The sequence below is a fragment of the Galendromus occidentalis genome, unplaced genomic scaffold, assembly GCF_000255335.2.
Source record: "Galendromus occidentalis unplaced genomic scaffold, Mocc_1.1 scf7180000075708, whole genome shotgun sequence".
In the NCBI taxonomy this organism is placed as follows: Eukaryota; Metazoa; Arthropoda; class Arachnida; order Mesostigmata; family Phytoseiidae; genus Galendromus; species Galendromus occidentalis.
In genome coordinates this window covers 227048-244804 of record NW_003803698.1, presented here as the reverse complement: position 1 = coordinate 244804, position 17757 = coordinate 227048, and the positions used below count along the sequence as shown (strand labels likewise).

General features: G+C 50.9%; 1 protein-coding gene across 1 annotated transcript; it reads right to left on the bottom strand.

Annotated features, from left to right (window-relative positions):
* Nucleotides 1-613: 613 nt before the first annotated feature.
* On the bottom strand, nt 614-7775 carry LOC100897808 (uncharacterized). The gene is made up of 14 exons (XM_029112637.1): nt 7552-7775; nt 7258-7454; nt 6906-7115; nt 6268-6419; nt 4298-4535; nt 4019-4168; nt 3758-3917; nt 3433-3635; nt 3155-3322; nt 2679-2840; nt 2409-2578; nt 2149-2285; nt 1751-2015; nt 614-882 (listed from the first exon to the last, which is right to left on the bottom strand). Exons 1-14 carry the CDS (start codon nt 7773-7775, stop codon nt 664-666), a joined length of 2655 nt encoding a protein of 884 aa, XP_028968470.1. The 3' UTR covers nt 614-663.
* Between the last annotated feature and the right edge of the window lie 9982 nt (nt 7776-17757).

The window sequence follows — 17757 nt, the reverse complement described above, 5'->3', positions numbered from 1 at the left end:
GAGCATGAAGATTTCACTCGAGATAGACAACGCGGACAATCCAGTATCTTATTCCATACAATAATCGATAGGTTTCGAAGATTCAGACACACAAGGATCTTCATACCCGGATCAATTTGGCTTTCGAGCATATCGAGAATGGATTTCTCGGGGAAGGCTAAGAGTTCCTCCTGGTCCTGGGGATTTCCTACCTGTTTTGTCACGATTCTTGAGATTCTCGATGTCACAGACTATTTCTGCTCTCGGAGTATTGGCATCAAAATGTTGGAGGAGTTTGAAAAATATATTCCCAGAGACGAGGCAGCAAAACTGCGATCGACGGGACTCAGGTATTTTTGCACGGCAGGGAAGAAGTAAACAGCCTCATGCTAAACACAAGGCAGATCCCTCGAGCTCTCCCTAGGATACCTCCCCTCATAGTGAGCACAGCTCCAGGAGGGAGAAGCGAATTCATGGAAGATTCATGAGCTTCGAGGCTGGGGGGAGGACCCACGGCTTTCACGGATGGAGGATCAGCATGGATGAACGAAGAACCAGCGCGGCTGTCGACAGGAGAATGAAGAGGACATTCCTTATTATTCGACCCAGTTTTATGAAGTCATTCAGCGTCTTTGTGGAAGCAGCGCTTCGCACCGAGCAGAGCTGCCAGGCGTCCGGAGGCCATCATCGCGACGTCCGATCTTTGATCCAAGTATGATAATTGTCGAGCTTTATGTAGAAACCGAAATTGCCGGCTCTCCCGCAGCCCACTCCCCAGGAAACCACGCCGAGCGCATACCAGCGGCCGCCGTGTTCCGCTGTGAAACTTCCGCCTGAATCACCCTTGCAAGCATCGCCGATGATATCTTGGTTGTATCCAGCGCAAAACATGTTGGCAGTCACCTGGAAAGATCAGGAGTGTTTTAGAGACCTCCGTCGTTTCTTTGATCTTCCCCTTCGCAACCGAGGACATGCTTCATTTCCGGAGGAGAATATGCCGAGCTCCTCGAGTCTGTGACTGAGGCGGTCACCTAGTGGTATTTATTTATCCTCGAGGCGCTTTCACTTCAAAGGCGAGTAGGTATTCTCAGCGGATTGTCTCACGAGATAATCATCCTCAGATGCGAGTCTCGCAATCATCCGGGTCGAATAGGATTCTACATACTTCGAAGTTATGTCATGGAGGGGGAAGGGAAGTGTAATCTCGAGAATTGAATACAAGAGAGGGGAAAGAAGTGGATGAGGTCGCGTTCTCCCTACGGACGCATCTGTCGATCGAAGTCGCTAACGACTGAATGAGCGAAGGTCAGGTGTGGCCGAGACCAGAATGCGCGTCGAGACCGACAGCGTCTCCAGCGATAGGGAACGAGTCAATGCATCCCTTTCCGATGTCCTCACATGGCCTCGACAGAAAAAGCTGGTATTCTCCGGCCACAGCGCGTGGTCGTCGGAGACCGAACAGAACGAGAAGTGCCCGGCTTCTTCTGAATTCGGATTGAGACGCCAACAACTGTGATATTCTCACGACCCTCCATCCCGAGTGGGCGTCGCGACGCTCGCTGAACGCTTCTCGCCGTAAGTCTCGTCCTTTCGGCGCTCAATGAGCCCACTTCGAGTCAGTTTCTCGATGCAGAGGCAGGGAATCGAGGAAGATATGAACTGCGTGCGAGGCCCGACCCGGCGCCGCATACATGAATTCTACCTCCACCATTCGCAAGCTTCAGCCCACTTCTACGCTGAAAAAAGATAATGCCGAGTGTGTCTGACTCACAGGGTGGGTGGTCGAGGCTCTGCATCGTTCTGGATTGACTAGGGGTAACTTGATTTCTTGTAGGAATCTGGGTTGACCACCTCGTTCGGAAAGTTTTCCCCAGCCCGCTACCGTGCCATATCTGAGATCCTTGTAGTTGAAGAATGTTTTCCTGATGAGGTCCGTGTCGCCGAGGCAGATCGGGCCAATGTAATCCGTGAAGTGCAGTTTCGATCGCAGTTTCACAAGTGCAAGATCACTGTCGTAAGTCGCTGGATCGAAATTTCTGCAATATAAAGCTTTGATTCAGTTGGCATGATCGCATGCATCGTTCAAACGATGCGGCGGTAACTCTGAATTTTCAGTACCAGTCCTCGGAATCGTTCCGCTCTGAGTTGCGAATTAAGATTGGCACTCACGGATGGATTATGTATTTCTCAACCCTATCGGAGACTTCGTTCTCCTCAGCGGTAAGCTGATCGTGCTTTCCTAGGATGACGCTGACGTTCTCGATGCCTTCATCGAAGTTGACGATGCAATGAGCGGCGGTGAGCACCTCGAATAGGAACGAGAGGATCTCACATAACCAGAGCCTGGCGAGAATGAACGGGACCAGCTCATCGAGAACCGGAGGCGGTATCCAGAGCGGTCATTAGGAGGGAACGTCGAGCATACTGACCCATTGATGATTCAGGAGAGATCCCCCGCAGAAAGCCTTCTTCTTCGGCGAATAAAACATCGCCATCCATGGGTGGCTCCCGATTCGAGCCGTGGTTCCAGCGATGATTTTGCCGTCCACACTGTGGCTCTTTGTGCCAGCCGAGGGAACATATTTGGGTCTCCCGCACACTGAGGATTTGTGATTGTTAGACATATGAGACAAGACGGTAAGGATCACCTTTTCGATCGGGTCGAAAGCTCGAAAGGGGTATTCCCTTGAATTGAGTACCTTCATTCATGTCGTCCTTCGGCCTCACTCTGAGGAGAGCTGACGTCTTCATCGAGCAACGGCTTAATTTATCGGTCACGACGCAAGTGTAAACACCACTGTCGGTCCATGACGCGTCGCTGATGTAGATTCCGTCTGGAAAGAGAGAGAGTGCGATTCCCGCTATCAGGCATAAGCATCAGAGAAAGCTCTGTTCTCCAGGAGAGCCTCGTCAGGAAGCACCCGGATGAGAGTCCCAGTTCACGTATTTTGTTGGTGAACCAGTCTGAAGACGAGCGTCTCACACATCACTCTTCGGAAGCTCGAGGTCGTTCCACAGTCACATCCTTCGTCGGTCATCCCAAATCCACATCCAACCAATCCCAAAAGAGATTTGATGAGCCGATTTCAACGAAACTCCGCTAGACCCATCAGCCGCGCACCACAGGACGGTGGAACGTCTCGCTCGGGGCCGAGAGGGAACGAGAGAAGGAAACACTCACGTCCGACCGTTGTCTTGATTCTGGAAGTATTCCGTATCGACTGGAAATTCCGGAGCCATTCGTAAGACAGTGGAGACCTCTTCAGCGTCCGAGAGCGCGCTTGACATAGGAAATAAGGACTCTCGCCCGAATAGCACTCTACATCGGACAGCGGTCGAACTGCTGCAAGAAGAGAAAGTTCCGTGTGAAGAACCTGGCCGGAATCCAACTTCTTATCCATGGACATGAGACCCTCTGGCGATAGATATCCGAAGTTTTCTCGTACCACCTACTTATATTGCACGGGTTCCCGACTGTTCGGTTGTGAACTTCCACGGAGATCCTCATCTCACTCCTCTTGTTCTGGAGCGCGACGTCACAGCGGTACTCGCCGGCGATCGCCCTGGTCGCTTTTCTGATGAACAGTACGTGGTCCGATGGAAATTCTATCGGAAGGCTCTCATTACCAACTTCCAAGCGTAAGCCGTCTTTATACCTGGAAAATATATTCGATATCAGATGAAGCGCCTCGTTTTGGAGCGTGAACCTCAGCGTATACCCCTCATCACCGATAATACATTTGCGATCGCGGAAAATGATCCTTTGGTTTTCCTGTACCATGTAACTCTTGAGTTTATATTCTTCGGACTACACTGTAACGCGTAATCTTCCCCGATCGGAACGATGATCGCTCCGCTCTCGAAGGGCCGGACAAACATCTCGGATGGCGCCAACAATGGCGTGGGTAACATGTTCGTTTGCTCTGAAACTTTCTCTACTGAGAAGCGCAAAATGGATTAATGAGTGATGAATCAGCTCCACAAACTTCAGGAGAGGTACGGGGAACAAATCCTCTTGGTCGGAAAGAAAGAAGCGAACCTGCCGGTGTCATCATCTTGAAGAGTATCTTGAAACCTCTCACTTCGCTGAAGCCGTCGCTGACGAACACAATCCGCAGTCCGTTCGATGAGGATTCTACGACTTTTTTCGGCACACCGTCCCCACAGAGCCGGTGAGTTACCTGCCATCCTAACTTGAAGAAATCATCTCTCAGGTTTATTATATCGACCCGAATGCTTGGCCATTTTAGAATTGTGTGCAGATTATGCCGCGTGTAGTGCTGCGAGAGAGGGAACACGGTAGGTCGTTCGAGCTTACCGCTCTCGGATTTGCTGTTTTCTCCGATCTTGTCCGATATTTCGACGAAATCTGCGACACATGTCGGAGACTTCTCGAGTAGAAAGTATTCGAAAGACAGTTCTATCCGTCGTCTCCGAGCAGCGATCAGCTCGATGACACATTCTTGATTAGCTGGGTATTTCTTCGGCCAGTTCGGAGACGTGATAGTGCCGTTCAAAGCTGTCTGACTGACGACACAAGTACCGCGGGCGTCGACCTGAAACCGAATTTTCGGGCTGAGTGATTTTCGCTTCGCTCAGATCGAAAGAATCGTCGGAGCCTCAAACGTCCGAAGCAGAGTCTTGGTGCAGAGAGAAGCCCATCAGAGATTTATTCTTCGTAAGGCGTGGAATACGGAGTGATCACGGCAATTCCAGATGAGAGGGTGTAGGCTCTCACGCCTGTCTCATCGAGGAACTCTGGAGCTGAGATGTGACTCGGTTCGATTTGAACCTGGAGCGGAATTGCACGATGCTTGTTCCCGATTCCGGTGCGTATCTCCTGACTCATGGTCTTCGCTGCGAACATGATTCTGTCATGGAGCGTCGCTTCTCAGAGTAGACCTTCGTGCGGGGCTTGGAGCTAAACATATTCTAGTCGCGGCTCTTTTCGGAAGGGAGAGGAAATGGAGAATCAGAGTCCACATACTTTTGAAACTCCGCGAGCGTGTACTCATCCTCCATCTCCACACGCATGAGTGTAAGTTTATTCCCCGATTTTTTCGGCCGCTATCCCTGCCGAGTCTTCGAGCGATCCAGAAGTCTTGGTCTGAGTGAGTATAATGTGTAGAGCGAGTGAACGCTCCCTAGACGGCTCCCTCGATTGCGCGAGAAGTCAGTTGAGCGTGTGTTTTCTCGGCTTAGAACACATTCGGATCCCTCGAGGAATCGGGTGTCATCGAAACGCTATGCCGACGTGTGTCCTCCGATCCTAACATCGATCTTCCGGAGAGCATGAGAGTATGGTCTACATGAGGACATCGGCAACTCTCTCATCCGCTCACCTCTAGCGGCTCACGGAAGGAGCTCATCGCCTCATAGCTCGAGGCTGGTGGGAATCCTCGCGCTCCGTAGGCCGGACCACGTTCATCAATATCAAGTATAGTATAAACTAGGTTATATCACCTTCGGCTTCCTGAAACTCGATTATATCACATATCAGCGGTAATCAATCGAGTCGTGAATGTGATATGATCGGATCCTCATTGACGTCTATGGGAGCTTCATCATAGACTTAGTCATTGTCAGAGTTGAATTCTTGGCGGGCCACATTCGAGCGCCGCAGGTGCCCGCGGCCGACATTGAAAATTTACTTTCGTATAAAAGGAGAATATATGCCTATCGTCCATGGAAGAATTCCTTTCCAGCCTTCGGGGATCGAGGGAAAACTCGTTTGTTCGGTTTTACGGGTTGGCTTCGAGTATGTGGGGAAATATTGGCGGGCCACAAAAAAAGACCTCGCGGGCCTAATGTGGCCCGAGGGCCACGGATTTGACACCTCTGTAGGACGAAGTACCCTAGATCTGTATGCTATGACCTCTCATTCGATGCGATATATTTTCCTTTCCCTGAAGCGGAGCGATGCTCAGTCAGCTGAATCATCGGGAACGGACGAGCCGAGGGTCATTAGAGGATAGGCCAGCAATCCTCATCTGAGGACACTCTTCAATTAGTTCAAGGACAAGACGAGACGGGATTGATAACCACTGAAGCTAGACGGAACGGTATTTCCTCCCACGACTGGCCTCGACCTCACACCGAAGTCGAATGGAATCGAATATGGCTAGCCGTCCGATTAAACGACAATGTGTGACGTTCGGCGCTGTCGCCACCGGAAGTTACGGCGGACCATCCAAACGGGATAACGGCGAGATGCTTTAAGTATTATAGAGTTTCCGAAGCTGTGGAGACCAGAAAGGAGATGGGTTCCCGACTCTTTTAAGCACTCACGTGAAGCTCGGGTCTCGAAGATTCAAAGGTTGCATTGAACCCGCTGTCTTGGAAAATGTCATCAGAATGAAAGACGACAAGCACGTTGTTGGTCGAACTCGTAATTCCTCTAACTCTAGACTTGCTGCACCAACGCCCGAGGCTGGGAAAATCTGTAAGAGACCAATGATTGCGTTGAATGACGGAATGCGAAGACCAGAGTACAAGCAGCCTCCCACCCCCAGCATACCTAGCATCCGCAACATACTACACAATACGGCTTATGGTAGCCACGTCCCTGCCGAATACGGACATCTCGAGTTTCCTATTAATACGGGCACTATGATAGGAGCAGAAACGATCAAGAATGCTTATTTCAGAGGACAGCTGACAATGCCCAATTACTGATGAATTCTGTGGACTGCAAGTGACTATATCTTCGATTGAAAGTCTCGACCCATTGTTGGATCTAATGCTGATTCATTTCACGATCCATTTGCTGGCTAGGATCAACAGGATCGATTGAAGCCGATACCGATTCGGCTCGATGGGGATTTCGCCCCTTGCGTCACGACCATAAACTTATCGGACGTCAAGTTAAACAAGGCATAACTTCGAGTACTGTCGTCTGTCGTCAAGCCGGTCGGAATGTCGCTCACCAGCTGTGGGTCCGTCGAATACTTCGACATAATCGCTGTCGCAATCAATACTCGTCTCCAGCGATATATCCTCAAAATTCAGAAAAATTATATCACCGGTCGAAACCGAAATGATTGTTTCGCAATGCTCGTTCGGTCCGTACCCGGTTGGGTAACCGGGAGACGAGAAAGTGCCATGCTCGTCCGTCAGGACGGTCTTACAAGATGTTCCTGGAATAAAACATCAACGTCGAATGGCGTTCTTGGGATCAAGCATGAATGTCGAATGCCGCGCTCGTGTGTAGGCCCGAATGTCAATAGCCTCGTGGTGATTTTCGGTACATGAGGGAGGATATTAGAGCAACAGCCTTACCCTTCGCGAGGTTCCTCGCGTCGTCGCTAAAATATTCGAATCTGAAGCCAATATCATTGATGTTCGAGTCGGATGCGAACTCGAGAATCGCCACTGACGAATTGGTTCTGATGACATCTCCTTCGAGAAGCATGCGACCACAGAATCTGCCGAGCTTCTTCGAGGAGGGTCCGACCGAGATTAACAAGTTGTCGTACCTGTGAATGGAGACAAGATAACGTTTCGTCGCAGCGGGACCACCCTGACCTGGTATTCAGTATTCAGACGGAAGGAATCCGGAAGTATATCACTCACCCGCATCCTATGCTCCACTCGACTGAGAAATTCCTCACTAGGAGAGTGACATTGCCGTATTGTGCCACCATGTTCCAACGACAGTGAGCGTTCTTCGGGTACTCATGAGGGAAGCCGGGGGACGTCAGAACACCGCGGCCCTCACTGACCGTGACATTGAACATGCATTCTGTAGGATTGTGAGAGAAATCGATTGAGATCAGGTGCGAAAGGCGCAAAGCCATCCCTTTTCGCCTCGATGCCGGAGGCGCAGACGAGAAAATCATTCTTGTTCCCCTTTTCACGATCAGCGATGTGCTGAGCTACATATTATATGTACATCGACTCGACAAAAGATATCACGCTTAATTTGCTGTTTTTTTATCCCGGTGGGGTGCTGCTTCCCTCCTACCGGCAGCCGCCGGCGACAATCATCCACCAACCCAGCTTCACCGATTTAGCTCTTCGCTTATCTTGACGAAAAAATGAAATCGAATCTCGACTCTCAAGATATCGATATCCGGCCCACAGAAAAGTACCTAGGGAAAAGTTCCTCAGATAGATTGAGTCGCCGTAGACGTATTCCCTGGATCCGCCGCTAATCCAATCGACCGGGAAAAGAAACGCGGGTCATCCAGGTGACGAGGAGATCCTTGAAACAGGCACCTTTGTACCCGTGAAGCAACTCCCGCCGAGAACTCGAAAACAATCGAATCTCTCTATGACCAGGCTTGTTCAATTCGGGAGCAATGAATGGATAATCATGGCCTAAGATACATTCTAGGTCTCTAGGTCCACATATCAAAATGCAGATGCTCAGAATTCTCACAGAGACGTCAAGGATAGCGGTTCTATCAACGATTCGACCGGGAAATCCCTCCTGACCGAGAGAGCTCCCCGAGATCTTGCATCTATGGAAAAATTGGAGTCTTTGATCGATAAATCAGCGATGATCGCGCTCAGAAACCGACAGAGCAGAACGAGGACATTTCCGTCGCTCGAGGAACGCCGCCATGTACATGGACACATAAGCGTGACCTCTCGAAGGGACTACAGTTTCCGAGGAATGTTCACATTACGTCCGAGCCTCGCGAAGGAAAGGGGACCAACAGAAGGTGGACGCTCTTCGTGCAGGATACTATGCATACAGCTCTCGGCAGCTCGTATTTCAGGCGTTCGTCTCCTCAAACATATTCGGCGAATAATGAATAATGATATCATTCGGCATTGATGAAGGAAACAGCCGATGGAGCGGATTGGCAATTTGAACGAGTCGCGTTATGCTCATTCGACATGGGAATGGTCTGCTGCTTATAACTCCGCGTACCTGACTCCAATGCAGCAACCGGAAATGCCAATTCTTCAGAAGATGCTGCTCTGGAAAGAAATCACTTGAATTACTGAATGTCCGAGAAGGATCGGATCCTCCGAGGGATGCAGAGGAGAAGCATAGGACTCCCGACTTCCGAATATATACAGGACTCGCCGCAAATCCATTGAGGCGGAGGATCACGGTACAATTTCAGAGAGGTGAGCATACCACGCTCCGGGAGCCCACGCCAGAGATCTGCGATCGGGACGGGTCAAGTGAACTGCTCTTCAGAGTGAAGATGCATGCCATGATGAGGGACCGCGCTTGGATTCAATTAATGTCCGTGCTGTTCTAAATTACCAATCAAGTTAAAACCAAACTGAATATTCGTGCATAGATCGAGCAGTTTGAGAGTATAAGCTCCGATCGCGGGGTAAACCTTGTCACCCTTTGATTCTACGCATCGTGTCTGATGCTGGGTATCCCTAAAAAGACCACGTGAGTCTCCCGAAAACGTTTGTCCCTCGGCGAGGATATTCGATAGTATGGATGTCTCGATTCTTCGAAGGATCCGTCGTTGCAGAATGATCTCGTTGGATTAGTGTACCGGAGCGTAGCTATCACCGCGTCTTCTTCCGACTCTTCGAATGAGTCATATCTGAAGGAGCAGCATTCCGACGCTCCATTGATAATTCGAATCATTCGTTCCCGAATACACACCGCCCGAATCGATCTGAAGGTCTTTCTTGAAGCCACATGGCTGCTTGCTTGCGGAATATGTATCTCCCGAAACAAAATCTCCCGATAACAGCCCCTTTCCACTAGGAGCTCCTCTCCGACAGAGGCCCTCTCGTGGAGGCTTTTGATTTCTCAGAAGCCTCCCACCAATACGAGCCCCCCGTCCATAATGCAGGGTCTCAATTCCTGAACATCGAATTCGATATTGTGAACATTGTGAGGAATCGGCTGGTACATTCTCCTTCGAGACGGTTGCTATTCCGGGAATTCCGGGATTGCCAAGCTCCACATCGAGAACACTCTTTTCCCCACAATTCCTTCATCGCTATTCCCACGCGAAATCCTTCTCAAAATATTTAAAGTCCCTCTCCAATAGTAGCTCGTCTCTAAGGGAAGCCCGCAGCCGGGGACATCCAGACAAAATAGAAACACGGGTCACAATTTGGAGATTCACATATGTATACACCGTATTTATTCTGATAGAACGGCATGCTCTAATAGCACCGCACCTATACGAGAGTTTGAAGAGTAGAGCGGCATGCTCTGATAGAATAGCAGGGGGGGCATGCCGGTCTGATAGAGACTGCCCACTCGATGGGGGAGCGAAAATTATAGTGGCATCCTCCAGCAGATCGGCATGCTCCGATAGACCAACGCCCGATGAGGTGATCGGAAAATGGAACGGCATGCCGTTCTGTCAGAATGAATACGATATGTGTACGGTGTGAGTATGAGGGACCTCATCGCGGTCATTGACCGAGCCAGACTACATGGAGTTCGTAGAGGCGTTATTAATTTCGCAGAATCATGCGATCCAGACTACGGTTCCAAGTTCAGGCGACAGACGGCGGATGACGATGAGCCGGAGACCAGGTTCTATCATTTTCCTATTCGAGATCTACAAGGGCGGATGGCGGCAACCTCTCGACATCCGATCGGCAGACGATTGCATTAATGGAGCTTGGCGACTCTGCACGAATGTATGTACGGAACAATTTTCCTCAAAAAGCAGATATTTCATCCAAGAGGTATGGGCGCGGTCCCGTACTTTCCGGAACGTCACGACGTCGCGACTCTTTTCGCAAGATCTTGGGCATGCGCGTCTGAATTTGACTTCTACAAAGATTCAAATCTTCGTCGTGTGAGCATTTGGCTCGTTGTTGCCAGCTCCGCAAACAGAGAAGCCCCCGCAAGTCGTATGGGAAGCCATCGCCCTTTTACGCATTGATCGCTGTTTTTTTAGCGACGACAACACCTACAACGCTACTTCCTGATACGACGGGCTGGCACGGCGAAACAGCGACTCGACAGAATGACAGGAAAGACTTATTAATACAGTGAAGGCCATGTTCTTTCTAACAGCCATATTTACCCAACAAGGAGCCCTTGGGTGTGGGGAGAAGTCATCATTCGGGGCTCAAAGGTGACGAATCAGTCTTGATCCGAACGAGAGAATCTGCAGATCTTTCTCGATTCTCAAGTTGAGAATTTCGAATCTCGTCAGTAAATGATTAATCCTAGTAGTCACGTTTTTTCCCGGACATATCCCGATCCAGACATTGTCTAGGGTGTACCGAATAACGGACTGAATATGGAGCAACATCTCTCTTAGAAGCTTAGCTCAACCTGGAACCTAAGTACTGCTTTCTAGCGACAATCGTGCGCGAGCTTGATTGTAACTCGGAGCGTCTCTCCGTCCCCGAGCTGAGCGGGTCTTAAACTCCAGCTCCGGGATCGTCGTAAACCTTTTCTCGCCTACAAGCTCTACGCGGCCTTCCGAGCGATGATCGAGCTCCTCTGAGGAAGATCCCAAAGGAGCTGAGTTAAAACGGGAAAAGTAAACAACTTACGCTAGTGCTTGCTGAGCGGAAGTCGATGCTTCAGACAACAACAATATCAAAATCGCTGACTTCACCGGATGGACAGCGATCGATTGTGAAGCCATTGCTGCCAATATGGATAATGATATTCTGGACGTCGCTATTGCTGCAGTAGTGACGGCGACTGCTGCAAAGGCAGGTGTCGCCCGCGAGAAGAGACGCATTTTAAGCCAGGGGCGAATCTTATTGCTGCTCGCAGCTCCATGGAGAGTGTACGGCCCGTATCGTCATGATTCCGTCATTTCTGACGCACAGCACCTACTGGAGGGTGCTTAAATTCAGCCTCACATTAGTGGCGTTGAACGTCAAATATTGTAAGGCGTGGTAGGAACCTGAAAATTAGCGGATTAGCGCACTTGAGATCTTCGAGCCGCTTAAACTCTGCATCAATGTTCCCTATTCCGCTCCAGGGGCGGGAGCCGTTTATCGGTTAGTATGGAGAGTATTCAACGTTTGCGGCGCTATTTTGATGCTCAATCAGGTCGACAACGAAGTCGTCGACCTCATGAGCGAGCAGGATTTTATTTCGGAGCCTCTAGGAATTCGCTCCAAAATATTGAAGGCGTTCGATTTGACGAAGTCTTCTCTATGTGGGGCGCCCGGATTCAATGCGGTCGGTGCGCTGATGCGCCGCATATCGACTGGACCCGTTTCTTTTCACCCGCAGACACACCCGAAGCTACTAAGGTCTGCGACTGCTGACATGAGACAGGTAGCTATAACAACACTCACAGGAGCAGACATACACACACGCACCACCGCACACTCACACACGGACTGACTCACTGGCACAGGGACACATGATTTTTCGCCGTCGGGACGAGCGGCTCGGAGCGATGACGCCTCGAGATCTGGAGCCTTTGCGGAAGTTCTTCTGCTCCGGTCTGTGGAAGTCTGATGCACTTCCAGGGTCTTAGTCCACGATTGAGGGAGAACGACTTCTCGTTCCACGTATAATCCAGTCAGAGCGAAGCAAGTGAGCCTGACTCCCACGGTCAGGTGCTGAAGCCGATTCGATCGCGCTCATGTCGAAGAGAGGATTTTGGGAGAGCCCCTGGAGAGAGGGACAGATGAAAACGCAAGAGAGAGAATGGAATACTTAGCGCTTTCAGTGTCGCACGTTGGGTTCCTTTCAATTCGCAATACAGAACGATCGAGTTTCGAGCGAAACCGCGATCACTCATCACTCACGGATTATACAAGTCATACGTCTCGGGCATCGATCTGCTTATTGTAGATCCGGAAGCTAGCTCTCTCATAAAGATGGTGTTTTCGCGGAATGTGTTGACTCACTGGATTGAAATCTTTTATGGCACCCTGCTTCCGCGCGAATCATCAATGACGACGGAAAACTCAATCCGGTGTTTCGGTCACGAAACTCACAGATATCCTCTAGACGTTCTCCTCGCGCGCTTCACCAGCGATCTTGGTGATAACTGATGACCATGGAGAGTTCGACAGCGCTCAACCCATTCGGCGGCAACTTGAACTCCCGCAATGGTGCGTGTTCCTTACACTGTAAGAAGGCTCCCGCAACGAATTCCATTCACAAAACATCGAGGATCAGTCAACAGTGGAAATTCAGGCAGCCCGGAACGGGTGAGTCGGGGGGAGATTTTTCAATACTCGAGTTGAGCGTCAGCTCCAGGAGTGAAGTTTTCCAGTCGAGAGCGAAATTGGGTCGAGCGCATCGGGCCGACGCTTCCAATTGCTCAACCGGGCGATCCTCCTAGGTCGGGCTTTTCTCGTATCGTCATGAGCTTGACCTATCTCTCTTTATCGACGCGTTGGCGCCGGCTGAGTAGCTCTGCGTCACCGAAGCCGATTGACCGGCTTAAATTCCTTCTTGAGTCATTCAGCTCGGTCACCAAGATGAAGTCCAAAATAAACTTCACCGTTTCTTCTGTCGCGGGTTTTCGGTTGCGATGGGTACGTGAGGCATTCGTATTGGGGTGGATTAGGCGTTTCGTTGGTTGTCAACTATGAATTATGGAGGCAATACTCGAAGGAGTTTGCGTACGAGCCCGTCCTTCGGCACAGATAAATCACCGGACTCGCGGCATACGACCTCTTGCGATTGGAGAATGCCACTTGCGCAAGCCCGACGACGCGTTGCAAATCGCAACCGAATTCGGTTCTCTGTATCGCCAGTTCCCACATGAGATAAGAGCCAAACCTCTGAACAATCGCTTAACCGATGACACGGTTGCAAATCGAAGATGTCGAACTTCCGAGAGACCGGACCACCGAAGTCGTTCGAATCGCTGAAACTAGAAGACGTGTTCTCTGCTGCGCCTTTCTCTCGGCGTGAGATAATCCTGGATATTGATTCGGAGTCGGATAGGTGAAAAAGTGGAGGCTTAAAGTGTGACTCCTCCATGAACCCGCGGGAAATCTGGCCCAGTCAGTCTGAGAGACAAGATCATTGAATAGCTGCCGCCGGACTCAAGGAAGCGAATGAGTGTGACGAGCGATCAACCAGAGAACACGTCCGATACCGCCAAAAAACATAGGGCTACGCCGACAAATGGCGAGCACCTGGATCAGGAGGGCTCGAATCAACTGACTGGATGCGATACCACAAGGATGGCGAAGACACCTCACCTCCTCGGATCCGAGGAAGGCTGGATACTGAGTCGTATCGGAGGGCTGACGGAAACTCGGGGCTACGAACTTGATGGATCCGGGGTACTGAGTCGTCGGGCGAGGGACGACCGAAGACGAAGCTTTTTGATCCGAGCGCAGATCACGGGCTGAATACAATAATTGTCCCAAGATATCCGAGGGGGTCGTGACTGCTTCAACTTGATGACTGCTTCAAGCATGGGTCTCGATAGAGCTCTTATTCCCGGAGAAGTACAGGAAGACGAGCAGGAGACTTGTTGAGAGCCAGGCTCGCGGCAAGGGATACCAGAGTGAAAGGCGTCGCTCCGGAAAATCGGTTTGACACGAAAACGCTCTCTTGATGAGAACATGGAACTATGTAGCACCACCGAGAGGCCATTTCCGAGGGATCGGATTGAACTCGGATACCGTGAGGATCGCTTCCCTGACGAAGAATGATAGTGCTCGAACACGGACGGATCGCCCAAAACCACTTGGTCCAGTTGATCAACTGTGCAAGACCAGAGGTGTCGAATCCGTTGCCCGCGAGGTCTCTTTTTGTGGCCCGCCACTATTTCCCTACATACTCGAAGCCGACCCTTTCGAATGAGGACTTGGAAATTGAATGAGATCGGTTGGATGAATCCCTCCTTGAGACCGCGATCCCCGGAGGGTAGAAAAGCATTTTCCACGGACGATAGGCGTATATCTCCTTCTATACGAAAGTAGAAATTTGATGTGGCCCGCGGGCAGCTGCGGCGCTCGGATGTGGCCCGGAAAAATCCAAGTCTGACACCCCTGGCCTAGACCATCTGGTACAATAGAGCAATTGGACGAAAACCAACTCTTCCAAAACCAGCTGGGGCAGACACTGAACGGTCGAACAGATGGTAGAATGAGCTGCATCCTACGGACTATAGAGAGACGGGACTCTCCTCGGAATATCGGGCTTGAGAAATGCCTCGAGCTCAGAGAGAACTCGGAACACCTGAATGATTGGAGCATGATCATTCAGTATTCAGGAGCCGAGAAATGTTTGAGAAGGTATCTGGCAAGACTGGCGACTCAACGGCGAGAATCCCTATCCCATGAGAGTATCCGATTCGGATTCCCGGCCCCGCTATCCGCTACCGGAACGTTTTCGAACTTACGCGACTCATGAAAGCGGGTACTGCTCGGGTATCTCGACAGAGGAGAGAATAGTTCTGATTGTAGTATCCTCATTCAAGCACTTCCCGCAGCAAACGGCGACGGGGAAAACCTATCAGAGGCGATTCCCCCGTCGATGTGGTCGTCGGTCTTCGCTCTTGCGAATCGGATACGTATGGCAGTGGTTCCCCAACTTTTTCTTCCACGGAACCCCGTTTGGGAACCTTTGACGTATGGAATGCTCGAGATTCAGGTACTCTACTGATCACGCGCCGACAGTCCTGACGATTACCACCGCACCAATCAGAAGATGAGCTCCGGCCTCACAGCTGGTCGGAGCTCTACTGCGACAGGAATGCAAACCGCTCTTCGGAGCGTAGGCTCCGACGTACAGAAGGGGATCATCTACCACGCAAGGGTGTCGGATGAGGCATAGCGTCTAAGCGGTCAGGCGGGATGATCACGGGCCCGACTCCCGCATCCTACCTCGCTTGGTGGGCGCGTATCCCGGAAGCAAGAGAGGGGGCATCGGCATGCTTTCCATCATGCGTACTTCCAAGTCGCCTCATGATTTTGGACTTCTGGCCCCCCTCCCTCCGCTGGAGAATCCTGGATAGTCCATTGCTGCTCGCCACTGCATTCCAGAGCTGTCATTGGCATTGTCTGGCCTAAAGGACTCATTGCGTTCGACTCGCTCAACATACCGAACTCACACAAACATCAACGATCCGAGACGCTCACTAGGAGAGATAGATACGACGATACAGAATACGAAGCGTTTATGTGAACGTTGTGACTTTCTTTTGTCGGCCGGTTCCTTCCTTGCTCGACGGACTTTGCGGCGCCCGTGGTCGGGCTGATGGATCTGGCCGTGGGTCTCTTGCTTCCTTCCCCGAGTCACTCAGCATCTAGCCCTAAACACGAGACTTATAATATGATATTCTCAATGGAAACCGTTACCGTCGCAGGTGCCTACTCTCCGAGCCTCTACATCAGAGGTTCCCAAACTTTTTCTTCCGCGGAACCCTTCGCGGAACCCTTAGTGTTCCTAGGAACCCTTCCTCATTTTTCAAAAAATTCAAAGTCCTGTCAATTGCTCTTTCTTTTCAGCCATTAGAGGAAAAACCACTCGTTTGTTCCGGACCAGACCCGAATGTTCAATGCTTGAGTCGATTCTTGCGTAAATTAGGAATGCTCATCTAGTGGGAACGTGCCTTGTGCAACGATCTTCGCAGTGTGCATTCGTTGCCGATCGATGCGCCAATTAGAACGATTCCCTTCGGGATTGAGGAAGACATTTGGAATCAGGAAAAGAAGTTCCCCACAGGGCTACGACACCTAGGGCCTGTATATGACCGTACATATGGAAGCAAAACCTCGTCGCGGAACCCCGAGTTGCGCAAAGAGCAGCCCACGGAACACTGGGGTTCCGCAAAGATTTTTTCACGGAACCCCCGGAAAAGAGCGACGGAACCCCAAGGGTTCCGCGGAACCCAGTTTGGGAACCTCTGCTCTACATGGCGTCCAACGAGCAACGACTCCCGAATGGCCGTGACTACGTAATCGGTAGGGGTAGGTAGTACGTCGGCCCAATGCTGCCCGGCTGATGTGATAGGAATAATTCGTGAGGCTGGGATATATGTACATGTGTGCCCGCACACACTAGGCCGTCATACACACCTCGAAACTCAAGGGGTTCTTCGACAGCACTCATACCATAGCAAGGCTGCATATTGAGAGCCGAAGTCGAGGAAGACCCGGGCGCTTGTTCCGTGAACGAAAGGGCGGCTGAATGCATCGGATTCCTTGGACTATCGTCGGAGAAGATACCTAGTAATGTTCGGAACGGAGTGCGAGATCGAGATACGGGTGGCTTAAGTTTCGGTTATCGAAGATTTTGTCGTGGGCCCTTCTGGTGAGAGCCGGTCGCGAATTCGATCGCAGCTCCTGAAGACTCCCGCGTGACTATTTCGTGGCTGGCGGCGGACATCAGGTACACACAGTAGCGTATTAAGGCAGGGGCGGGGGTAGCGGACCGCCCCGGGCGGCACTTTCTACGGAGTTTTCAGGGGCGGCATTTCGGGGTTTTGCATCCGAGAAAACGTCAACAAATGTCAAAACGTCAACAAACCGGCTCAAACGGTTCCTCTCATAGAAAACCAAACTGCTTCGTTCGGAGCTGCGCGCAAAGCCGCCCAAGCCCTCAATCACAGAATTATTCCCAGCCCTTCACACACAACCCTGCACTCTGAGCTTCCGTATCGCGAAAATAGAACCGAACGAGCGAAGGTGAGCCAGAGATTGGGAAATTATCGCAGCGGGAATTTCAAGTAATAGATGATGACGTAGCAGCTCCTCCCCGATCTTGGAGGGGCTGAGCTTAGGCGATCCTTTCGAGGTCGATTGCCCACTCAGTCGTGGAGGATATGCTCGATGAGGTCGCGGATGCGACTTGTGTCCTCCGTGATTTCATTCTAGACGTGCAGATATTTCGTCGAGTCGACTGCATGAGTGTTTGGCGCACTTCGGTGTCTTGTAACTCTC

What these genes read in the sequence shown, in the direction of transcription:
- LOC100897808 (XM_029112637.1), bottom strand. Translation starts at nt 7,775, where the DNA reads ATGGCTTTGCGCCTTTCGCACCTGATCTCAATCGATTTCTCTCACAAT. An exon ending in GAGTGGAGCATAGGATGCGG is followed by an intron (nt 7,455 to 7,551) that starts GTGAGTGATATA and finishes CTCCATTCACAG; the next exon opens with GTACGACAACTTGTTAATCT. An exon ending in ATTCGACGGACCCACAGCTG is followed by an intron (nt 6,420 to 6,905) that starts GTGAGCGACATT and finishes GGTCTCTTACAG; the next exon opens with ATTTTCCCAGCCTCGGGCGT.